This window comes from Coniosporium apollinis (genome assembly GCF_000281105.1).
Source record: "Coniosporium apollinis CBS 100218 chromosome Unknown supercont1.3, whole genome shotgun sequence".
NCBI classification, from domain to species: Eukaryota; Fungi; Ascomycota; class Dothideomycetes; genus Coniosporium; species Coniosporium apollinis.
This window is the reverse complement of record NW_006913265.1, coordinates 217,822-241,735: the sequence shown is the minus strand read 5'-3', so window position 1 is coordinate 241,735 and position 23,914 is coordinate 217,822. Positions and strand designations below refer to the sequence as shown.

At 54.7% G+C, this 23,914-nt stretch overlaps 10 protein-coding genes across 10 annotated transcripts; 7 read left to right on the top strand and 3 right to left on the bottom strand.

The window, feature by feature from the left end:
- Nucleotides 1-484: 484 nt before the first annotated feature.
- W97_00792 (uncharacterized protein) lies at nucleotides 485-1,841 on the bottom strand (the record flags this gene model as incomplete). Its single annotated transcript, XM_007778704.1, has 2 exons — nucleotides 485-817; nucleotides 888-1,841. 2 exons carry the CDS (start codon nucleotides 1,839-1,841, stop codon nucleotides 485-487), a joined length of 1,287 nt encoding a protein of 428 aa, XP_007776894.1.
- Nucleotides 1,842-2,850: 1,009 nt separating this feature from the next.
- Nucleotides 2,851-5,909, bottom strand: W97_00791 (uncharacterized protein; the record flags this gene model as incomplete). The annotated part of the gene is made up of 4 exons (XM_007778703.1): nucleotides 2,851-3,753; nucleotides 3,800-4,078; nucleotides 4,179-5,545; nucleotides 5,603-5,909. The coding sequence occupies 4 exons, from the start codon at nucleotides 5,907-5,909 to the stop codon at nucleotides 2,851-2,853; spliced, it is 2,856 nt and encodes a 951-aa protein (XP_007776893.1).
- A 3,650-nt stretch (nucleotides 5,910-9,559) lies between these two features.
- W97_00790 (uncharacterized protein) lies at nucleotides 9,560-10,087 on the top strand (the record flags this gene model as incomplete). Its single annotated transcript, XM_007778702.1, has 1 exon — nucleotides 9,560-10,087. The coding sequence occupies one exon, from the start codon at nucleotides 9,560-9,562 to the stop codon at nucleotides 10,085-10,087; it is 528 nt and encodes a 175-aa protein (XP_007776892.1).
- A 961-nt stretch (nucleotides 10,088-11,048) lies between these two features.
- Nucleotides 11,049-11,531, top strand: W97_00789 (uncharacterized protein; the record flags this gene model as incomplete). The annotated part of the gene is made up of 1 exon (XM_007778701.1): nucleotides 11,049-11,531. One exon carries the CDS (start codon nucleotides 11,049-11,051, stop codon nucleotides 11,529-11,531), a length of 483 nt encoding a protein of 160 aa, XP_007776891.1.
- Nucleotides 11,532-12,005: 474 nt separating this feature from the next.
- On the top strand, nucleotides 12,006-13,208 carry W97_00788 (uncharacterized protein; the record flags this gene model as incomplete). The annotated part of the gene is made up of 4 exons (XM_007778700.1): nucleotides 12,006-12,033; nucleotides 12,088-12,260; nucleotides 12,313-12,481; nucleotides 12,643-13,208. 4 exons carry the CDS (start codon nucleotides 12,006-12,008, stop codon nucleotides 13,206-13,208), a joined length of 936 nt encoding a protein of 311 aa, XP_007776890.1.
- Nucleotides 13,209-13,742: 534 nt separating this feature from the next.
- W97_00787 (uncharacterized protein) lies at nucleotides 13,743-15,119 on the top strand (the record flags this gene model as incomplete). The annotated part of the gene is made up of 1 exon (XM_007778699.1): nucleotides 13,743-15,119. One exon carries the CDS (start codon nucleotides 13,743-13,745, stop codon nucleotides 15,117-15,119), a length of 1,377 nt encoding a protein of 458 aa, XP_007776889.1.
- Nucleotides 15,120-15,824: 705 nt separating this feature from the next.
- Nucleotides 15,825-16,949, bottom strand: W97_00786 (serine/threonine protein kinase; the record flags this gene model as incomplete). Its single annotated transcript, XM_007778698.1, has 1 exon — nucleotides 15,825-16,949. The coding sequence occupies one exon, from the start codon at nucleotides 16,947-16,949 to the stop codon at nucleotides 15,825-15,827; it is 1,125 nt and encodes a 374-aa protein (XP_007776888.1).
- A 1,306-nt stretch (nucleotides 16,950-18,255) lies between these two features.
- W97_00785 (uncharacterized protein) lies at nucleotides 18,256-19,348 on the top strand (the record flags this gene model as incomplete). The annotated part of the gene is made up of 3 exons (XM_007778697.1): nucleotides 18,256-18,411; nucleotides 18,460-18,598; nucleotides 18,645-19,348. The coding sequence occupies 3 exons, from the start codon at nucleotides 18,256-18,258 to the stop codon at nucleotides 19,346-19,348; spliced, it is 999 nt and encodes a 332-aa protein (XP_007776887.1).
- A 463-nt stretch (nucleotides 19,349-19,811) lies between these two features.
- W97_00784 (uncharacterized protein) lies at nucleotides 19,812-20,534 on the top strand (the record flags this gene model as incomplete). The annotated part of the gene is made up of 1 exon (XM_007778696.1): nucleotides 19,812-20,534. One exon carries the CDS (start codon nucleotides 19,812-19,814, stop codon nucleotides 20,532-20,534), a length of 723 nt encoding a protein of 240 aa, XP_007776886.1.
- Nucleotides 20,535-21,044: 510 nt separating this feature from the next.
- W97_00783 (mannosyl-oligosaccharide glucosidase) lies at nucleotides 21,045-23,805 on the top strand (the record flags this gene model as incomplete). The annotated part of the gene is made up of 6 exons (XM_007778695.1): nucleotides 21,045-21,300; nucleotides 21,377-21,853; nucleotides 21,913-22,070; nucleotides 22,116-22,161; nucleotides 22,210-23,492; nucleotides 23,563-23,805. The coding sequence occupies 6 exons, from the start codon at nucleotides 21,045-21,047 to the stop codon at nucleotides 23,803-23,805; spliced, it is 2,463 nt and encodes an 820-aa protein (XP_007776885.1).
- Nucleotides 23,806-23,914: the final 109 nt, after the last annotated feature.

The window sequence follows — 23,914 nt, the reverse complement described above, 5'->3', positions numbered from 1 at the left end:
GAGCAAGGTCCAAGGGCCATCCGAGAAGGGCATTGCCGTACTGAAGGCGCATGGTGCGCAAGTGCAGTTCAGAGATTAAAGTCGCCTCAAGTGATCAATGCACTAATGGGCTACAATGCTGAACGTCATGTCCCTTCTATCGCATGCAATCCGTATCGCTATTCTATACTCGACATGGTAATAAGACCAGCTCGATCGCGAATCTGGTATTGAATAAGCCAGACCAGAGATGCGGCAACGGGCTTTTCGGGTCGCCCTTGGTCGTTCTCTTGTATGGAGTCACACAAAGCGATATGAGCTATGAACTGTTCGAGTTTGCTGGTGGGGAAACTGCGGTTGCATCGAAGAGTATCTACAGTAAAGGTAGCATGCCTACAGCCAATGCTTTGCGCACCCAAAATAGATCAGGTTGCCTGAACTCGTGCACAACAGAAACGAGTCCATACCCAAACACTTCCTCACAGCTCGGGCTCCCAAATACCTCTTACCCAAGTGACACATACCCCTGCCCACCCCCCTGACTCGCAAGAAACTCCTCGCCAATTGTCTCCTCCCCAGCGGCAATCGGCCTGAGCAGACCAGATCCGCCGCCGCTCTCGCCTCTAGCCGGTTTGACGTCCTTCTCTGCCATCTTCTTCCTCTCGTTTTCCTGTAGCTGCGTCATATAGCTCTGGTACTTTAGCGTTGAGAGGATCATCAGTGCAGACAGTACAATAGCCGTTGCCGCTCTCCTGGTCAAGACCCAGCGCAGCCCCTCGACCTCGCTGCGCGCGTCCGAGTTGAGCGTCACTGTGATCTTGTAGTTGAGCTGCTGGATCTGTGGGGTGGCCATTAGCTACCGTACATTATACATATGTCGAGATCACGAATGCAAGGGGTAAACTCACCTTACTGTCCACATCCCTCTGTTCCATCCGAACCGTCATCTTCCGATCATCAAACATGCCCTTGAGCTCCTCCTTCATGTTCGCCATCTCCTGGCCGAACCGCTGATTCAGCATATCGACCTCATGCTGCAGCTGCGTCCTCTCCGTCCTCATCTTCTCCATCGCCGCCCTTCGTTTCGTCTGCGTCTCCGTCCGCAGCTCACTACACGCGGCGCGAAACAGATACGTCTCGTTCTCCACATTGCTCTTGCTGACCAAGCTCTCCTGCGCAAGCTCCATGTTCTCGGCCAGGATCCCGCGCACGGCTTTCATGAGCGTCACGCTCGCCTTGCGGCTGAAGCGCGACCTTTCGAGCTCCTGCACCAGCCCAAACGTGTCGAAATGATGCACATACGGCGGCGTCTGCAGATGCGGCGGGCGATGTTCCTCGCGCTCCGACGGGCTCGGCATCGTCAGCACCGTCTCGAGCGGGTTTGGGCCTGCGGTCTGCGGGAGGTCGGGTTTGGGCTGCGAGGGGGAGGACTCTTTTGCGTTTTTGGCGTCGAGGAAGGCTTTTTGGGCGGGGGAGACGGATTCGGTGGACGAAGAGGGATCGGGGGGCTCCGATTGTGGCGTCTTGTCTGCGGGCGGAGGGGCGGTCTTCGAGGGCTCGGATTTGGGGGGGAGGGCTTGGGGCTGGTTGGGCTTGCTGTCTGGCGGCGGCGGCGGCTTTGAGGATGTCGCTTCTCGGAGAGGTGGAGGCTTGCTGGCGCCCAAATGCGGCGGAGGTTCGTTGGCGGTGCCATAGCGTTGTTGGGGCTGGAGCTCTTGTCTACGGCGAGGACTCGTGTGGAAGCATGCTTGCTGCGGGGCTCGGGGTTTGCGCTCAGGCACTGAGCGTACTGCGGCGGACTCTGAGCTCCGTATGGACCTGTAGAATAGCGGGTAGAGGAAGGTTAGGCGCGGTGCGGACATGTTGGTGGAGATGTTTGGTGCTGCTTTCGTGCGCTGGCGCAAAGTCAAGGTTGAGACGTTGTTGAATGGAAACTTGATACGGTAAACTATTTTCGTTACACACCTTCCGCACGTGCCATTGGTGTTTGTGTGGGATCAAGGGGTCCAAAGGAAGGCACGAGTCAAATTGAGCCGCAGCATGCCGATCCAGCGCGAATGTAGATGAGGAATCACAGTGCTTCGTTCCAGAATAGAGGGAGAGACATAGGAAAGCTGGTCTCGCTCCAACCCCTAAATCAACCTCTCTACATGCCCCTTGCTGGAGTCATGTTGGTTTCTGAATTGGCGCCCAACCTGGAAGCATCAGCGCTTCAGACCAGCAATAAGTCCACGCCCACCATCTGTCGCGCAACGGAGAATAAGCATTTGGCGGCTTGAGCCGCCCAAGATCGTATTCAAGCGTCTGATTGAACTATCTATACCCATCATGGACAGCCGTCTAGCACATCAAGTATCCCGTACATCCGTTGATGGCAGCGCTCAGCCGACCACGCCAGCAACACCTCAGCTGCCCACGAACCCAGAACTGCACCATTCCCATCGAGAACGAGAGACGTGACCAGTGCGCAGCAGCGCAGAGCCATCCGTACATGTACTACGTACCGGACGTTTGTCCCAGCGCCAGCAAATGCATCCGCGAACAAAGTATGACAAAGGAATAATACACGGGGTAGAAAGGAGAAGGTGGTATCCTAGCGCTGAAAAGGCCCGAAAAGAAGAGGGTGCTATTACGCGGCGACTGTACTCATAAATGTCAGATTGTAACATCGTAGATCGTAAAAGAAAGGTTTCCATGCAAGTCCTCTATTCTGTTGCGCTGTCCGAAGTTGAAGTATAAGGAAAATCCGGGGGTTGAACAAGGGGGCAAGCATCGTGAACTCTCGCTGCAGGAAACACAGCGCAAGCGGTGCGGTATAGGGTTGCGTGAGGTCTTAGCGTCTGCTCCCACTGCAGTAATTTTGAAGCCCTATTAAGCGTTCTGCAGGGCAATTCTGGGGATGGCAGGTAGCGGGTTCGAGAGAATCTTGTGTACAGGCTCATCAGCTGCACTGCTGGCTGTACTAGGCGAAGAGCCGCTCTGCAGACTCTGGCCATCCGCCGTCAAAGGCGGCGTTGTAGACGTCGAGATGTCGTGGCTAGCATCGTGGTGCTGAAGACTGTAGCCTGCTGTGCTGAATCTATCAAAGCGATGCATCTTCTTCTCGACGGCTTGTACGTGCTTCCCAGAGACGACTTTCTTCGCCTTCGTCATTTCCGGCTGTAGATACTCAATGAAAGTAGCATAGTCTGTCGCATTGAGCGTGTCGAGCAGTTTTTGGATGACGTAGTTACCGTAGCCGTCCTTGATAAGTGAAACAAGCGCGCTCTCACCGCGTTCGTTCCTGGTAGCAAGGATCATCATAATGTCGCGCCGTTGCTCATCAGTCCCGAATATCAAGCACTTTTCGACAACATTGCTTGCAAACTTGTGCCTGGAGAACTGGAGTAGTTGTGCTTTGATTAACACGAAAATCTTCGCCTGGTCTTCTGGTCTGCCGTGCTCGATAAGATGCTGAGTAACGTAATTGCCGTACTGGTCGTGGATGAGTGATGAGTCGCAGGCATGCAACTCCTGCAGTATCGAGCCGCGCGCGGAGTCCTCGCAGTGTTCAAGCATGCGCTGGATGACACGGCAGCCGTAAGGATGTATCGCGAGGTGCGCGACTTGGCCAACAAAGGCATTGATGATGAAGGAAATGTGCTCCGCCGGAACACGCTCGATGGCCTTCTGGATTACATGGTTGCCGTTCTGATCCTTGACGCACTTGAGCACGTGATTTTCGAGCTCCTTCATCATGCTGGCTTGCTGGTCGACAAGGACATGCTCGAGAGCCTACAGAAGTCAGCATATGTTTCAGACACACCAACAGAAAACATACCTTCTGCACGACCCGGCAACCATACATTTGCAGGGATAGGCTGAGGACTTGGCCTTTCATGCGGTTCGCAAGGGTCTTCTTCTGGTTCTGATCGCCATGCTCAAAGAACTTCTGGATGACGTAATTGCCAAATACATCTGTCATCAGCTGCATCGAGTTGGGTTGGATCTCCTTGAACACTCTCTCCTTTTCATCACTGTTGGCGGTTTCGAGCTTCTGCTGAATGAACCGAGATCCGTGCTGATCACCACTGAATTCGACTATATGGTCGTAGATGTCCTAACCTCGGTTAGTACCGTGTGCGCAGTGACTGTGCATGGCACTTTTAGATGAGGAGAATGCCTAAGCAATTTCACACCAGCAAGGGGGGAAGATCTACCTTTAGCTCATATCTCCGGCTGGTCTTGCCATTGGATCGGAACTCATCCAACAAAACGCTGCGGACACCCATGCCAGAGTCATGGTCTCTAGGCGCCTTCGGGGCTTCGATGGCGGGCATCATCGTTGGCATGGTAGGTAGTTGTATTCCAGGGTTCAGACCACTCATAGGTTGGCCGTTTGGCATTGCGTATTGGTAGGGGTTATACTGTCCACGGAATTGCGCAGCCATCATGGGCTGATACTGCGGCGAGATGAACCTCTGTTGCTCCTCAAGTCCCTGAAGCCGTTGCTGAAGTAGGACAGGATTAACATTCGCAGATTGGCGGGCGGATGGCTCACTGCTTTTCCTCCAGGGGTACATTTGCTCGTACATACCAGCCATACCAGGTGGAGTACCACCGGTCGAATAATACGGACTTTGGCGGTAATCGGCGGGGGTCATGGCACCTCGGCTGCCAAACTGAAGACCGCGGAGTGCGACCATCTGATCGCTATACTGTGCGGATGGGAATCCATCAGGAGTGAAAGAGCCATTCGAGCAATCCGCATGACCTGGGAGGCTATGCGACGCATCTGATATTGATTGTCGAATGCGGCTGTAATCGCTAGAGCTATGAATCAACTGTCCGGAAGATCCGCCGGCACTCATTGATGGCCGCTGGAGCATTGGCACTGCCTCAGAATATCCATCGATACTGAGTCGACTGAACATTGACGCTGCATCGCTGTGAACAGAGTCACTTCGGTCCTGAAAAGGCCTGTCATTGCTCTGCGCCGAGAGACCTGCGGAATGTCCACGAGAACTTAGCCCTTGGTAAGCGTTCGATGTGGGGGTTGCCTGAGAGGAATCGGCGCCATGTCTTGACGGTGGCAGGCTGCCACTGCGAGATGGAGCAGCACTCCTTCCGAAGTACCCGGAAGTACTGCGGCGGTCTTCCGTGGGAGAGTGGGTGGACGCGGCGTCGCCCCAAGGCCCCATGTTTGCCTCTGTTGCCCGGTGGCTGTCGCTATCACCAAACCTGCCCGACGATCCAAACCCTGCGGCTCCGTTCTCGTATTTTACCGAGGAGAAATTGCCGGACATGGGATCAAGCGCATACTTGTTCATTGACTTGGATAGGTTTGGTGCGGAGAACACGTTTGCACCGGCATGGATATGGTCACTGAAAGACTGAGCTGGGCCATTGCGATGTCGTACGGAAGACATGCCGGATTCCTTGGTCTTGGCAGCCACAGAGCTATTGTCTGACGCCCAGGCCGGTTGCTGACGAGTCCACGTATCCTGTTCAGACGACGCCAGAAGAGATCCCGAGCCGGTCTTGCCCTCGATCACCTCATCTCCGAGATCTAGGAACGCGCCGTTGTCTGCGCAGTCGGCATTAGAAACCCGTCTGTCGCTGGCGGGTGTCCCTTGGGGTATACCTCGCAATCGAGAGCTGTCGCGGGTGGTCGAGCCGAATCCTGTTCCTATCGCACTTTTCGACCATATGTTGCCGCTCCACACGTTGCTAGGACCGGACATGCCCTGTGCGGTAGTGGCCGGTTGCAAGGTCTGGCTATCGCTGCCGTATCTCGAGGAAACGCCATAATCACCAAGCCGAGAAGGTCGAGCCTGCAACGTTCCATCAACTCGTCCGTTCTGAGCGACACCGTCTCTTGTAACACTGTCAGGAGGACCCACATTGTTCGGCATCGCGACGGCCGTGCGACCGGCTATTCCGGATACCATGATAAGATCCGTGAAGGGACAGTATTTGTAGGTCGAGACGTAGGGATGGTCAGTCGCTCGAGGCGATCGGAGGAAGTATGTCGTCTTTGGTCGAAGTGGCTACCGAAGGATGGTGGGCTGAGTTGGGCTAGGCGTCAGCACTGGAGCACGAGGCGAAGAGGAAAAGGTGCAGCCTGGGAGCAATACAAACCTCCGCCAGCGAAAACACTAAACTGTATGTCCACAAAGCATGTACAGTTCAGAGATGAAAGGGAGAGGTGAGGGTTCCTTGGACAGAAGCGCGAAGGACGCGAGGTATGATATTGTGACGGGTTGCAAAGAGCGCACCCCTTGAATGCATGCAATTTCAGCCAGCAGTGAGGAGTCACCCAATGCGCATGCTAAACTCAAAGAGGTGCTCTCGCGCACTTCTCAGGGAGCGCATCGGTGTATCATCCACGGCCAAGGAGTCGAGATGTGGGCTGTGGTCGACGCCGGCAAAGCAAGGGATGGCCGGGGAAGACAGTGTGGAATGGCGCGTTGCCGCTGGGGTGACGGGCACGATGAAGTGTTGTGCAGCGCGCCGGAGGTTGGGAGTAGAGGGGGGGTATGTCTGCAGATGTAAGGTCGAATGCAACCCTTTGCGCGAATATCTGGAGATATTCTAAGGACGCTCTGAGGACACTCTGAGGACACTCTGAGGACACTTTGACCCTGGAGAGCCCTAGATTCGGCGCCGGCGCCAGCGGGAGGGAGGGCTTAGTTAGTTAGCGCTCAGCCCAGAATCCAGCCCAGGTCGCAGATGGCGTCGAGCGGGCAAGGCGCGCTAGCAGCCTTGGAAGGCCCGGGGCGTTTTGTGTCGACGACCTGCACACTTGCAATCAAGGATGATGGAGCCGTGGAGTCTCTCCTGCGCACCTTCTTCTCGTCCAGTGTAGCGCTCCACTCGGCAGGTGGCGTCCAAGTTGTCCCGTTGCTTGTCTGGCAATGTTTGTGTGGACGGCTGCACCGCTTGCTGACCGCTCCCTCCAGCTGCCAGGCGCACTGCGCGGCTCTATCTGCAAGATTCACTGGTCTCGTAGCTGCTCGGGTTGGTCGATCGGCAGCGCTTGCTTCCAGGCTGTAGGTGAGACAGGTTCTGGTGGAGGTGCTCTTCCAGTACATCCCAGCGTTGCCTACGGGCGTTCTCAACTCTTATGTGGATCAGATCAGTAATGGTATCACAAAGCCTCCGCTTCGCAGCCGGACGTGGAGCCGTCCAGGATGACTCGCTCCACAGTGTTCTGTTCAACGGTACGTTCAGTACGGCTACGTCTGCCTTTCCCACCTAGGCTTTTCATGTGCTGCTGCTTGCTCAATCCTCGTGTCATTTTCTTGTCGACAGTTCCACTCCCTTCAGTGTTGTTGAAATCACATCGTCCGAGACCGGTTGCATTCAGCAGATACCCCGTAACTTCACGTCTCCGCAGCGGCCAAGCTGCAGCAAGTCAAGCCACCCCAGCCTCACCAGAACTATGTAGCAACGTGTCGTACGCAGAGGGGAAGCCTGCCGGGAGTAACGACCCTGCCGTCGTGCTGACGGCTACAAGTACGGACAAATCTACCCTAGTCTGCCGAACCTTGTACTACCTATGTTCGCCCGTCGGAAGATCAAAGTGCGGGAAATACATATCAGTGTGCCATCCGCTGGCTTTCGCCACAAAGAATCCAAAGCGGGTCGACAACTAATCGCCGGTATGCGGATAGTGACGAGCATTAGTGCCTCACCGCTTGTTGCCAGAACCGATCCCCACTCAATGACAGATTGGGTAGACGTTGACTAGACTCTTGACCCTGCGCTTTGTTCTCAGAAACCTCCTGACTGGAACCGCTGCCACGGCTGCACAGAAGTAGAGTCGTGCACGATTCGAGGGACCCGTATCCGACCCTTTAGATTCGCGGGGCAGCCTTCGGTCTCCTCGGTCATTGAACAAACTCCCTGCCGCTACAGAAAGGGCATATGCGTACATTATAATGGCAATCTTGGAACGCAAATCCACTGCTCCGTGACAGGATGTTTCCGTTAAGACAAGTCAAACTACTTGTTGTTTCCGATCTTCTGCGTTGAATGACAGCGACTGAGACCACCACCTATACTAATGTTCGCCTGAAATCCTCGTCCAACATCTCTGTGCTGCGGCAGATTCGTCGCGTCAAGCGCTCAGCTGTGTAGGCCTCTCTTTCCAGGTAAACATTGTCAGGTATAATCGCGTGTGAACGACTCCATCAACAACGCTGAAGCGGCTGGCTGCTGCTGAATACGAGTCTTAGCAAGCTCAATCACGTGAGTCGAGGTCAATGAAAGCGTTAGTACTGCAAGGCACTGATGCCCTACCCCTTTGACGCGCTTTCAATCGAGCCAGCAATCGCCCAGCGAGAGTGTTAACACTTCGAGCAGGGGGAAATGCATGTCAGAATCGCGTACCTGGCAACGTCCATAGGGCGAAACGCGAGCTGCTTCAGCCAGGGGCTTATGCGACCAGCTTAACTAGACGTCAGCGCTGAGGCTATGTCCTACGTATATATATATATCTCTTCGATTACGAGCATGCTCTTCTAAGCCCGAGGGCCGGCCGGAAAGTATGTTACCGCATCTTTGCTCAAGCTTGTTCGAAAACCAGATTCATGATCAAACTTGACCCATGATCTTGCTACCTATGAAGCAGCTAGCCCGATATCACGCGATAGAAAGCATAAGAATTCAGCAGTGTGGCCCTCTAGTGCATTGGTCGCCTGAGAGGTCTTCGATCCGTGAATTGCGCTTACACTGTCCACATTCAGTGCGGCGACGTACTTCTCGGATGGCCCTTGGCTCTCAAAGAAGCTTGCCGTGTGTTCTGCTTGTCTTCTTCGCGCGACTTGCACGCCGCGACGGGCCCTCGCGTCAGGCCCATGTAGAACCAGACCGCTCAGCAGGATTCTCCACCTGAAAGACTTGCTCCTGCAAGCGACTGCGAAGCTGTCCTCCCTCTCATCATTGGCAGAGCTTGTGTACAAACTCCCGCTATGAGCTGAAGGTCCATGTAGAGCATCACGCGTCTGCTCTCGAGCGCTTACATCGCAACATGTCATTGGTGGGCAGGCTGGCAATTTCCGAATTGCGCTAAAAATGCAAGTGAGCGCGAACCCGTTCTGCCAACGGCCCCAGCGCCAACATGGAGATTGCGCCGCCAAAACAGGCCATGACCTCTTCTTTGTCCTTTCCCGTCCTCAGTCCTCTCCGTGCTTGAACATCACTCTCGTCCGGTGCCTCATTCTTTCCCTCAGCAGCGTCAGCTTCACTCTTTCAGCTGATTGTATGCACTTCATTCCTTCCAGCACCAGATAACCACGTTTTTTCTGCAGCTCCAACGGTTGCGTGTCGAGGTAAGTTTATGCGGGTCTCCACATTCCTCCACCCAAAGACACAACAGCCTACAGGAAATACGGGTCCAAGACGTCAATCATCCCCAGTGTAATCACGATCCACACTGACTGTGATTGGATTCCAGATTTGAGATACTCTTCGCACCCATACTACACGCTCCCACAGCATCAACTCGCCGGACGCTTGACGATACATCGAACGTCCTTCTTAGCAGCTCAAGTCGCAAAGAAACCCCCTAGGTACGGCCATACAACCAACCACCGAAATGGCTTCCGCTCGTTACCTCTTTACGCGCGACATCGACTCGTCGCTGAGTCCGCTTATGGTCCATCTTCTAATCGCTCTCCTTGTGCTGGTCATCATCGCACTTACTGCAACCGCCATCCTCTATGTCCTCAAAGCGGTCCGCAGATCGAGAAAGGATGCCGAGCTTCCCATGTACAACGAAAAGCCTGTCTCGAAGACCTCGAATCATCGCCGCTTGACCATCACCGCTACGCCGTATGGCCGCCGTCCAGGCTCTGTCCTAGTATACCAGGAGAAGCAAAGCCTCATCGCAAACTCTTCCAGCCCTCCACCCAGCCCGGTTCCCGAAATCCGCATCACGTTCCCCGACGAAATCGATGAGTCTGGGAAGAAGCAGTCCGGGAGGGTCGTTGTCGTTCGTGTGGGAGAGCAAAGCGTGGGGTTGGAGCCGCTGCCGGAGGACTTGCCGCCGTATCAGCGGACCTCGTCTGATCGTTTCCAATCACTGGATCTCGAACGCATTGGCGGTCTGAAGGAGAAGCTATAAAACGTGGTACTACATCGGAGTGCTCAATGCTCTTCGGCAGTTAGTCTGCCGTCCAATGCGCAGACGGCTTGTTCGGGGAAAGCCTCTGCCATCGATCTCGATAGGGGTTCTCACACGAGACCTCGCCTTATCCGCGGTCTTAGCGATCCTCGCACGAAGCCAACTGGCTACGACTCGCCATTCTTAACTTCACGACTTGTACAGTACTGCTGGCTGTGCTTGAGTTCTCAGCGCGTTGGCTTTTTTGGCCTGCGCCGCCTTTACTATGATCATGCTTGGTGCTGTCATGGGTGGGCACGGCTCAAATCTTGGATTGAGTGCCTTGGATTGCTTTGCTTGTTTTTGGGTGGACAGTATCCCACCGATCCTTTTACGCTGATCGGGAAGGCGCTGGCTTGTCCCGCTTGTAAATCCTATTTGTTAATGTATGACACGGTCTTGATGGCCTGCTGCTTGACGGCGGCATTTGAGGAATACCGCTGGCTTTGCCGCTTGTAGAATTGGTTCCCTTTTTCGTGATAGACTTTGAGATGAGCGATTGAAAGTCTACCTGCCAGATCTCTTCCAAAGATATCAAACTTATGGCTTATCACGTGATGAAGTGCATCTGTCCTCGACTCTCCAATACACATCACTCTCAGCTAAATCAAATCGAAACAATCCAGTCTCTGGCTGCACTCACTGGTGGCTTCCGGATCAATTGCACTACGCCCATAACGCTCACTTCAATCAACCCGACTCCGAAGCAGGGCTGATGTATATCAGGCTGAGGCTCTCCGGCTACAGCCCATCTACCAACCTTTCAACTTGTAGCTAATCGAGTGCTTGCTGCTGGGCACACGCACAGATCTATATCAAGATCTTGTCATTTCGGTTTGATAACACCTAACCACGCGTTCAACTCTCCGTGCCGACGACTCCGCCGCGCCCAACCATCAACACCACCAGCCAGCCTTCCACGATGAAAACGACCGCCAAACCGGTCCCACCGCCCCCCGCCAAACCTCCGATTCCGCACACCCAAATCGATTCCCTCACAATAACGCACCACACCCATTTCCGACGCTACCTCACAACCCACACGCTTCCCCCCTCCCCCCCGCCCTCCCTCACTCTCCTCGACAAGCTCTCCCGCATCTCCTCCGAGAAGTTCTCTCAGCTCTGCACCGACATCCACGACGAGCTGCGGCGGCGGCAGTACATCGAAGCCATCGAGACCTCTGGGGATGGCAGCGGGAAGGGCAAGACGCCCGCGACGGTCGAGGGGTTGCCGGGGGTGCATCCCAGAAGAAATGGTGCTAGACGGCAGCTCGGGGGGTTGAGTGAGAGGAGATTTGGCTGGTTGGTTAGGGACGTGGGGGGGGAGATGGGGGGTGGCCGGGGATTGGCGGGGGGGGGGGGGGGGGGCGGAGGGAGGGAGGGGAAGGCTAGGGGCGGACGGTGAGGGAGTGAATACTGCAAGACCGCTTGCATTCAGCCCACCAAACTAGTATGACGGTAGGCGGGAGTGAGGCGAGGTGATGAGAGGCGAAGGGTGAGCTACGAAGGGACTGACATGTCGAGACGTCTCTCTTACTCCAGTCTGCGGGACTGCTTGCATTCGCTTCACTATGCGGCTGCCGATTAAACCGTGCACGACCATTCTTATACGACCTTCTTATCGCAACCGCACCATCGGCGGACAATAACGAAGGGTCAACGCGTGATTTTTTTCTTCGTCTTCTGCTGATCAAGAGCGTCGTTCATCGATTGAGAGCCTCCGGGTCTACCACAGAATCGGGCTATCGACAAGCGACTGGGAAAACTGGCCTGTCCTGGTCGTTCCTCTTCACTTTTCACTCCATCAAGTGGTTTCATTTACCTTTGAGGACCTTTTCACGGCTACCTCCTACCAAGCACCACCCAAGACTTCTTCAACATGGCTTTATGTGACGAAACGTCACAAGGTATGTCGCTTGATCCGTTATAACCTCGCTTCAACGGCTAAGACTCTGTGACAGATCCGCACAAGAAGGCCCTCCAGGAAAGCATGAAGACGCTTCTGGAGTCCGGCTTATATGCCGACATGCGGTTCACCTGCGAAGGCCGCGACTTTCCGACCCACCGAGCCTTCGTCTGCCCGCGGTCTCCGGTTATTCAACGCATGCTGCAAGAAGGACAAGGACAGTTTGTGGTAAGGCTGGCTTTGGCGCGGCTCGCAGAGTACGACTAACGTGTTCTGACAGGAGGCTAATGCACGTGTCGTTCCGGTGAACGAGTTCACTGCGACTACGCTGGAGCGCATGCTTCAGTACCTTTACACCACGGACTACGATGACGGCAGAAGTAACGCCATAATCGCGAGGAAATTTGCGGAGCATGAAGAAGAAATGCCCATTATCATCGCGGAAGTTGGTGAGTCTTGCAGCCTGCAGTCCGAAATGCTGTTGATCCCCCAAAGCCATTTGTCACCTTGTCGTGCTTCGAATACTTCAAGTCGCCAGATGCAACCGTTCGATGCGGTAGCAATTTCGTATGTTCTTAGCTCTATCAGTTAGGCTGACCCTGAATATCAGATGTGGGTAGATGGGATGTTGGTGAAGACCATCCGCCGTTCTCTAACGGTTCTGGTGGATCTCCATCTGAGCTACCGAACTTCACCATCGAGCCTCAGTCTCCGGACGTCGGAGAACGCTCCAAGGAGTTTGAGGAAATGGTCGGAATAGTCGAAATCCTCCTCATCAACGTAGACGTCTACGCTATCGCGGGTTATTACGATGTTCCCTCACTGAGAGACCTTGCCACCGAGAAGGTTGCCGACTTGCTCAACAATTACCAATGGGATCAAGCCGGCTTTCTTGACGTGCTGCACTACATGTACGAGAAGATCCCTGAGAAGAACTGTCCCCTCCGGGATACGGCAATTCGGGCCGCCGCGGCGCATGTTTCCGGCCTAGTCGAGACGTACGGAGATAGTCTTCCCTCGGCACTCGGCGGCAAGAACAATCTAGCTGGAGATCTGCTAACGCAGGTCGCCGCGCGACTCGCTCAAGTCAACATCGACCATGAGATGACCAAGCGCAAGCTTCGTCAAGCTTCCCGCGCGATAAGAGAATATACCGGTAGCTGGGGGATCTATTAGACGTCGCGGCGCACAATCACCGAACCATTTGCAGGAGAACAGCACCAATTATGTTATTGACTCTCTTTCTTCTGGAATCCCCTTGAAGCTCACGACAACTTACGAAACGCTTCCGTCTGCGCGGAACAATGCATCCGCCATTTGTTTGCCTCGGCAAGATGACGGAGTTTCACTCGTTGGTGGCTGCTACTTTGGAGATTATAGCAGCGGCGCTGAGTTTCAAAAAAGCCGATTCTAAATTAGTGACGTGGCGTTGCAGAGAAGGGAGGTCATTGACAAGCTTCTCGTCCCTGACACTTAGAAATGCTACTGATTTCCTATACCTTAAGCTCCTTGAGCTGGGAACTTGCGACGCGATATCACGTGATGACTTCCGCACTCTCTCGAACCCTGCTCCAGCTTCAGCCGCTTGCGCCATGGGCACCGCAAGGGTCCAACATCCCGCTTGAGGCCTCCAACAAATTGGCATCCCGCACCCAGGTGTTCGCTGTCCGTTGTCAGAGATGGACCCTCGATGACACCCAAGCCACCACCATGGCACTCACACCCCTCCGCAGAACCGGCTGCTACCTCACGCTCCTCTTCCTCCTCTGCATCGTCATCTTCATCGTGACCTTGCAGGTGCTATGGGAGTCCTCCGACCCATCTGCTCATACAACCACCACCGCGCCTCGCCCTGCAACCCACCTCTTCGCTCCCAATTCTCCGCAGTCCTCCCAATGGTCGTTCCGCCACCCCCGCGACGCCTCCAACCACGGTCTCAGCGAAGCGCAATGCCTCGCCGCCTTCCCATCCCTCTACCACGAAATCGACCGCGCCGTCGCCCACCGCCGTAGCGTCGGTAACATCACCCTCAACGACGTCGACCCCGCCTGGCGCGGCGACGGCATCGTGCGCGCTATGATCCACCACAACAATCTCTACATCCTCGAAGCGCGCGGGGTCTCTGACCACAACCACCGGCCCCGCTCGCTCGCGACGCTGCATGCGATCCACCGCGCCATTGTGGCGAGCCAGGAACCACTGCCGGATATCGAGTTCACGTTCACGGTCCACGATTACGTGGAGTTAGGGGAGGAGGAAGGGAAGCCGGGCCATACGACGTGGGCGTATGCGCGGCTCGAGAAGCAGGAAACCTTGTGGCTGATGCCTGATTTCAACATGTGGAGTTGGCCGGACGTGGGGATACGGTCGTATGGGGAGTTCCAGGATCTTGTGCTAGAGGACGACGAGGGGGCCGCGGAGTTTGTGGATAAGATCCCGAAGCTCGTGTGGCGGGGCGCAGTGCATGGCCTTGCTGCTGAGGATGTGCGGGGGAGCTTGATAGAGCATGCGCAGGGGAGGGAGTGGAGCGATGTGCAGGCGCTGGATTGGGGGAACAAGACGGATATTGATGCGAAGTTGCTGAGTATGCAGCAGCATTGTGGATACCAGTATTTGGCGCAGACGGAGGGGAATACGTATTCCGGGCGGCTGAAGTTTCTGCTGAACTGTGGGAGCGTGGTTGTGGCGCATAAAATGAATTTCGTGGAGCATTTTCATCACCTGTTGGATGCGAGTCGGGGAGAGGGGCAGAATATCGTGAGGTTTAGGGACAGAGATTTCAAAGAGCTAGAGGAGACGATAGAATACTACCTCGCTCGGCCGCTGGAGGCGCAGCGGATTGCTGAGAACAGTGCGAGGCTGTTTCGGGAGAGGTATTTGACCTCTGCAGCTGAGGCGTGCTACTGGCGGGTGCTGTTCAGGGGCTGGGCGCAGGTCCAAGGCTTTGAGGTGGAGTTCTACCGCCCAGAGGAGCATGGAAGGAAGCGGAAGCCTAGAGGTGTGCCTTTTGAGAGCTATGTCATCATGGAGACGGTGGACTGGGAGATACCGCCGAAGGCGCGGAAGATTTGTGAATATGACCCTTAGAGTAATGTCTTTCAGAGCAATGTGATACCATGTGCTTCAACGCAAGTCTGTCTGCCGACTGTCCTTCGATCCTAATAACTGACTCTAACCTGAGCTTACGAGTAAAGCCTGCTCGCTATGATGACGCCATCTTCCACGCTTGTCGCTTTGAGCGATTCGAGTATTCGGACCTGTGTCGAGCTCGTGTAGTTGTACGCGTAGAGGCAAAATAAGGAAAAAGAGGTCTACATTTAGTCCAAACCCCTTCGACAAAAGCAGACGCTTCATGGTGTGTCCTCCGGGAAATGCGAAAGCTGCGCTCCAAACCACACACTGCCGCCTACCACAATCAACCCATAGAGAAAGATATGCCTGACCATCTGCGTTGCTTGGGACGAGGTTACGAGAGGATCAAAAGACGAAAGAGCAATTTCAAGACGCGCTACAACAGGATACCTCGACCAATCAATCAAGCATCTGACGCACAGAGGGAGGTCGCTATAGCCTACAGGAGACGGAAAGCGCTGTTCTTCAATGATACAAGGGAGTCGGGAAATGCAGACGCAAAGGCTAGAGGTGCAGAGAACTAGCAGCGAACGACAGCAGCACTGTGTTCCGTGAAATGTTCGCGATACTACGCACTGATACATGGTCTTCGACACACGTATCTTTCCCCAGGCCATGTGAGCTGACGTCGACTCGCGGAGGGGTCTCCCTTCGCTCATTTCAAATTCTTGAGACAGCCTCGAACGGCTCCGGGCCCTCGTAGCATCTGCCGCACATTAAGCTGTACTGTCTAAACAACAATCCCAATCTGACTGCAGTTGGTCTCCGTGCTGGATTTTGGTCAAGCATGAGTTCGAATATATCAGAGAATGCTGCCATGAAATGCGCACAGCTCGTCTCCGGAGGATCTCCAAAGATGGATCCGCAAATGACGTCATGTGTAGGCCATAAGCTAGCCGATGTAGGACTTCTTAACAAGGTTCTCACAAATTTCTGTACGTCCTCGGTATGTGCTTGATACGATGTGTCGCCGTGAAGCATATCTCGAAGGTGTTGCCTGTAGTCGTTTTTCACGGTGCTGTATAAAGTGGCAACCATCTCCGCAAACACGCAGCCAAGTGAGAAGATATCTGACTTGAACCCACGGATCGTTTGCAGCACAACTTCAGGCGCGGCATATGGCCTGCTGCAGGCGATTGGCGTGTCCGTTTCTGACTCAAGAGCGCATTCGTAGGTACGCGCAATCTCAAAGTCGGTAAGGTATACCTTGTATTTGGTGACTCGGTGGCTTCCCGCAGGATTGCCTCCCGATGACTTCGCTTTGACGATAATATTCTTTGGCTTGATGTCCATGTGCTTCGTGTTGCTGTCGTGTACGTATTGCACTGCACTGGCCAGACATCCAAAGAACCTCGTCAAGGCGAACTGCTTTTCAGAAACTTCCAGGAGTCGCTGTGAAGATCGGACGGGGTCCGCAAGCCCATCCTGGATTGACACCAAGAACCCATCAAGGTCGTATTCGGCAGCCGGATACATCAGGATACAGAGCTTTCTGGCAATAATGTAGGTACCAACAAGACGGACGATATGCGAATGGCTAAGGCGCTGGAGGTGTTCAACTTCCTGCAGGGCCTCCTCCTTGCTGATGCGTGGACTACAGCGGATAGTTTTTTGAGCGAGTATAATCCTCCTACAGCGGACCCGCTCCACAACCGCTTTGGAGTATCCAAGCACACCCTCGACTTGCAACGGGATATTGTGCTCTTCACCAGCCATGTATTCCACATGCTGGCCTCTTCCGGACCAATTAAGCTCATCGAAAGGAGAAGGTACGAGATTCTTCATTCTCAGATACGAAAACCATTCACTTTTTAGCCTGCTCAAGTGTTAGCAACCGTCTAAGCCTTGAAACACATTGTAGGATAGCTGACCTTAGCTTGCGATGACTGTTCTCCGTGCTGCTACCAGATGTCATAGCCGTCTGAAAGGTCGCCACACTGCTCCCATTAGATGACAAGGTCCAGGAAGACCAATAGCTCGGACTGAGAGATACGGCCGAATGATAGCTACTGATGCTAGTCCTCTCCGTAACATTCGACAAGGCGGATGAGCTTAGGCGAAGGCAGGCCTGCAACTCCACATTCTCCCTCTCTGTCCGACGCGGTGTGTCCAAAATTCTCGAGCCTTCGGATGACAACCCAGACGTTGCCGCACTCAACGGAGGATCCGATTCCGACACCGAAGAACAGTAAGTCTCCGGCATAGTGAACAGAGGCATTGGTGTCCAGAAACTACCGCCTCTTCCCTCTTTCGGTAGCTTGTAGAGCTCCTCCTTCTCTTCAATTCTTTCCATAGTCACTTCCTTGGCGGCATCCATCACTGAGGCTTGTTGAGTTCGTGATCCGTTAAACGGTTTTTCTTATAATCTTAAGCGTACAACTCCCTCGCTGGAACTTTGAACGAGTCTTGTATCCACCAAGATGGTTCGCGTCCACCGAGACGCGAGCGTCTCTGCTAGAGTAATCAGTCACAAGATGGCCTTAACGGCAACCTGTGGTCCGACTGCGCTTACGGATGTTGTCTTGAGATGGACCTCCGGATATGCGGATTTAGGCAGGGCTGACAGGCGGTAGCTCTGAGCGGCAGAGGGGATCAAACTGTGAAACGGGTCGCCGGTGGTGATTATCTCGTAATGTTTGATGGAGAGCGAGTACTGTGTCTTTCTTGTATCTTGCTCGTGAATGATTGCAGGCTCAGCGGCTATTGAAGAGTTACTTCACAAGACGTAAGTGAGGGAGCGTCACCCCAGTTACGTTTTGATTTGACTTTCGATATGCGGACAAGGCTGAAGGCCAAGGAGGCACAGCAAAAACCCCTTATAGTAGTGATAGGCTGACCGTCGCGGACCAGGGTTATATGAAACATCCTGCCCAATCGCTTCTTGCTGACGTTTGAGCGGTACAGCTGTTGTCTTCCCAAGCGTTATTGAACAGGCGCGTCAAAATTTGCACCTGGATTCTTGTAGTTTATTGTATATACTCGAAGTGACGTGGGTTGAGAGCCGCGTAGGGATGCCTAAGAAGTGCGCAACGTCACGTGAACGTATGGTTTTATAGCCGCAGATCCCAGCCACTTGCAGCATCTCACAGCAATGCCGCCGGACCTGCAACACCGTCGAACCCATAATCTTTTATTGATCTCGAAATTGCTCAGCGGGCGCGACAATGGCTCTCCATTTACATTGCTGCTTGACTCACTGGAGCAGTCAGCGAGACCCCTAATCCGTGAATACATCCGCCGAGCGAATGTTAGTCCTCCCGCATCGGGACCGGTAGCCTCCACTTACCGGACCTAGGTTGCTAAAACGCGTGTTGTCTTCGTCTCTCTAGAGACATTGAGGAAGCCCTATGGAGCCGATGTTTTTGTACAAGGCGCGGAACTGAGACCGCCAGATCTGCAGAAAGAGATTACATTAGCAACATCGTCATCGAGCAGTATGAGCAACACCATCTGTTACAGCACCAAATGACATTTACTGAGGTCTTTCAGAGACTCTCTTGATATTCGACACGCTCAACGCACTCGCAAGCTTCCAGTCTGCGAATCTGCCAGCCTTCCTCTCATCTATGATCTCGCCCACGACTTCACTCCTCGCAATTTACCATCTTGACATGGCTCTACAGCTCTCTCATGCATATCCGTACTCTCCGCATCCATTGACTTTACTCAAGTATCTCGCGACCACCATCTTCACTCTCTACTCCACGTCTCATGTGCTAGCGCAAAGGTATGCCAGAGACCGCAGCCTCGCCGAGCCCGTCTTCGGCTTAGCGGAAGAGAATGAAGGCGCCATCGCCGGCCTAGGACGCAATGATCCCCGCGGTGTTGTGCTTGAGATGGAGCATCGCCGCAAGTCAGGCCGTGGGGTGAGAGAGTGGTTCTTCCTCCCCAACCCCAGCGCTACCAGCACAAACGGTGCAGTGCCAAGCAAGAAAGAACTTGCCGTCGTTCTGCTAGAGGACTCCCCGCTGTTCAGACGAGTCCTGCAAGACGGTGGCGGGGAAGACGATGGGGCGATGGACGTAACGTTTGAGTTAGGGCTCACAGAGAAGCAGCGGAGGGATAGGGAGGGCATCGTCCTTCCGTACTTTGACGCACAGAAGGGTGAGGGAGGGGAGGGTGGGAGGATCCTGTATGACATGGGCGAAGAGGACGATTTTGACGAGGAGGAGGATGAGATATGAGGAGATGAGCTTCGCAACGCGCAAAGATTATCGGAGCAGATCTTTGCTGCATTCCAGTTCCGACGTAGAGCTGATTCACGCAAGCAGGAATTCTGGTCTGAGGAGACCTTTGGTAATTGATGCATGAAAGAATCAAGTTACGAATTCTGTAGCAGTCCAGTTGCACGAAGCCAGTACGGCTCCATACACTCTGACGATTGCGAGTCAGATTCAGATGTATAGCCACGATGCAAGAAAGAGATTGATACCGATTGTGTACTATCTATGCCACCAGATTTGAAGCTGAGCTGTTGTGGCCGGCATTCACCCCGGTTCCTGGCTGCGAGGTTGGTTTGAAAAAAGCTTGGCCGGGCCCGCTTCAGCCCTACCGCATTCTGCCAAAGCTCTAACAGACGACGCAATCCAGCTCCGACACAACGCAACATCTCCGCCGCCACCACTGCGCACTGTGGCACGAACTACAATGGCAGAACCACCAGCAAAGCGCGCGCGCCGCGGCGACAACGCAGCAACGTGGGAGCAAAGCGACCGCGCAGCACCACCACGGCGTGACGACCGACGCGGAAACCACGGCCGCGACGACCGGCGAGAGCGTCACGAGGGACGACGGGAACGAACTCCTGACCGGGGACCAGGCGGCGTGAGCGGCAGGAGGGACCATCGGGACGCTCGTGACGGCCGCGATGGGAGAGGCAAGCGAGACAGGAGCAGAAGCAGGGAGCGAAATCCGCCCCGACGGAATGAAGCACGAGCACGTTCACGGTCGCCGCAACGGGAAGGCGCGAGAGAAGGCGTGCGCCGACGGTCACCACCGAGGGGACCACGAGGAGGCGCACAGAGCGAGCGGGCAGCAAATGGCGGCGACAGACCATCGAGCTCGAAAACAGGACCGACCCAGCCCAGCGCAAAGGTACCCAACGGCCCCAGAGTACCCACCGTGAAAACCGAAAGCAAGGGAGAGGACGTGGGCGACGCGATCGATCCTAAAACCGAGCCAGGAGATGACGACGACATGGAGGCGCAGATGCGTAAGATGATGGGCTTTGGCAATTTTCGCACCACTAAGAACACGAAGGTGCCTGGGAATGACAAGAACTACGCCGTGAGGAAGGAGAAGAAGACAGAATATCGCCAGTACATGAACAGGGTGGGAGGGTTCAACAGGCCGCTCAGTCCGTCGAGGTGAACGTGCGGGCAGGGCTTGTGATCAGCAGCAAGTTGGGAGGATCTCAGCAGTACAGCGGTCATTCAAGTGGAGTTTAGGCGGGGTTGCAGCTGGTCTTCGCGTTTGGGGTCGGAGCATTGGGGCACACGTTGTGGTCTGTTTTGCAAGTGGGTTGATTATCGGACTGTCTGCAGCTGGTCGTTTGTGATATCCCGAGGGTCATTTGGGCGCCTTCAGCAGCATCAGACGGTGTTATCCTTATGGCGCCGCGTAGACGGATCTACAAACTGTAGAATTTGTGAAGCAGTGAAAACATTACTATAAGTGCTCTCCTGAACATGGGTGTCTCCTCTCTTGCAGTTGGCGGTGTGACATTAATCAAAATTAATAGCTAGGCTTAACTGCTACATAGTCTGTATATGGGGTGGTCCAGCGGGCTTCCGAATATGGAAATTCGACCAGTTGCCGTCCCTGCCAAGAGTTACACGTAAAGCACCAAAGCTTCGTGGTTTTGGGCGACAACAACCCACAATGGACTGGTCAACGCGGATACCGCCTTTGTTAGTCGTGCTTTTCGCACTATGCAGCTTGCTGCTGTTCGGCCAGGCGAATGGAGCCGAAGAGGGCACCGCATCTACCACTGAGATCGAGAAAGCCTTGAACCAGTCACTGCTATGGGGCCCATACCGGCCGAACCTCTACTTCGGTGTCCGTCCAAGGATACCAAAGAGCTTGATGACAGGCCTGCTGTGGGCTAGGGTAGAAGACTTCACCACTGTACAGCACAGTACGTTCAAGGTCCCTGATTGAACCCTCATGAACAATTGTATAGACCCAATGGCTGATACGTGGCCTCAATGCAGACTTCCGACACACATGCGAGCAGCATGAGGGCATGGCCGGCTACGGCTGGGACGAATACGACGTCCGCACCGGCGGCCGACAGACCATCCACGATGCGGGCAACCAGATCGACCTCGCGACCGAGTTTGTCAAGATACCAGGCGGGGACCATGGCGGCAATTGGGGCGTTAGGATCAGGGGTATACCCAGGGAAGATGCAGCGCCGGACTTGAAGACCACGGTGATATTCCATGCGTCAATGGAGGGGCTGGGGACGCTTGGGGTTGCGAACGAGGAGCAAGGGACCGGTTTCGAGGGAACTGTGACGCTGCAGGGACAGACGGTTGAGCTTGGGGAGTTCAGGCTGGACATCACGGATGGCCCTGAGACCAATCGGCATCCGCCATCCGAACACCCGAGCTCTCTGGAGAAGCCGCTTGACCGGACACTGGTGCACAGCCTGCAACTGCCGGAGGATGTACTCTGGCAGACAAAACGTAAGCTGCTTTCGTCCTATCAGGTTCATACATGGGCTGACGATCTGTTTCGAGTGAAGCTATTCTCTTTGCCGATCTGAAGCAGGTCATCGAGGACTATGTCAAGCAGTATGGACAGGAAAACATGCCGCCGCCGTGGCAAACATACACTATCAAGCATGCGGCTGGTGGAGGAAACCTGCACCTGATTCAGAAGGTCTTCCAGGGCGCTTTCGAGGTACGCTATTTTACCTGGCCAAGTGGCTGTGGCTGACGGCCGCAGTTTGATGTGCTTTACTCCTCCGATTCGTCACCGAAACCTATGAGCTGTAAGTACGGCACATCGTTGCTAACTATAGCCGCTGACGATAATCCAGCAGAGAACCTCTCCGAGGGAGTCAGCGCCGCTACGGCCTCCTTCTCCAAGCGCTTCAGCGACGTCCTCAAGCCCAAAGCACCGTTCACCAAAGGAAGGTACGAGGAGTTCGGCAAGTCTTTGCTTTCGAACCTCATCGGGGGCATCGGCTATTTCCATGGCGACGCTCTCGTTGACCGCTCGTATGCCCCGGAATACGAGGAGGAAAACGAAGGCTTCTGGGAGGAGACCGCCGAGGCTCGATCGCGGAACCAACAGAAGCTCGAAGGCCCTTCAGAGCTCTTCACTTGCATTCCATCCCGACCTTTCTTTCCCAGAGGCTTTTTGTGGGACGAAGGTTTCCACCTCCTGCCAGTTGCCGACTGGGACATAGACCTGACTCTGGAGATCATCAAGAGCTGGTTCAACCTAATGGATGAAGACGGCTGGATAGCGCGCGAGCAGATCCTCGGCGCCGAAGCCCGCAGCAAGGTGCCACAAGAATTCCAGGTCCAGTACCCGCACTACGCCAACCCGCCGACCCTCTTCCTTGTTCTCTCCGAGTTCATCCGCAAACTAGAAACCCAGCCCGCAGCATCTTCATCCAAGCGCCAAACCACCCCGACCGAGACCGGCACGACCCTCCTCGCCAATCGCCCCGCAGCCCTCCAGTACCTCCGCGACCTCTACCCCCTGCTTAAGCGGCACTACTTCTGGTTCCGCAGAACCCAGCGCGGCGACATCAAGTCCTACGACCGCGAAGCCTTCTCGACAAAGGAAGCATACCGCTGGCGCGGCCGCACTCCCAGCCATATCCTGACCTCCGGGCTAGACGACTACCCGCGCGCGCAGCCGCCGCATCCGGGCGAGCTGCATGTTGATCTTGTCAGCTGGGTGGGCATGATGACAAGGTCGCTTGCTGAGATCGCGGGAGTGCTGGGTGAGGAGGAGGACGAGGCGGAATTTAGAGGGTATGAGACGGCTATTCTGCGGAACATTGATGATCTGCATTGGAGCGAGGAGGCGAAGACGTACTGCGATGCGACTATCGATGCATACGAGGAGAGCACGCATGTCTGCCATAAGGGGTATCTGTCTGTCTTCCCCTTCCTGACGGGACTGCTGCCGCCGGATAGCCCAAGGCTTGGAGCCGTGCTCGATTTGCTGGCGGATCCGCAGGAGCTGTGGAGTCCGCATGGTCTTAGGAGCTTGAGTCAAAGGGACGAGTTCTTTGGGACGGGTGAAAATTATTGGAGGGGGCCGGTGTGGGTTAACATGAATTATTTGGCGGTGGAGAGGCTGTTGGTACGTCTTCTCCCTTCGTACCACTTACTCCTCTTCGCGGATTCATGCAAGGACTAATCTCGCACAACAGAACCTTGCGCAAGCAAAAGGCCCGCATCAGAAGCGAGCGACGAAGCTGTACATGTCTCTGCGGAAGAATCTCGTGGAGACGGTGTACAAGTCTTGGGAAGGGACGGGCTTTGCGTGGGAGCAGTATAACCCTGACACCGGCAAGGGACAGCGCACTCAGCATTTCACAGGGTGGACTAGCTTGGTGGTGAAGATCATGGCGATGCCCGGTTTGGGGACGGAAGGGGTGAGGGATGAGTTGTGAAGTGTGGGAAAAGGTGGTGGTGACAGAACAGAAGATGGCTTGGGAGGTTGGTAGAGGGTTCGCAGGGGTAGTGGATATAGACGAGAAAGAAGAATGAGGGATTCATACA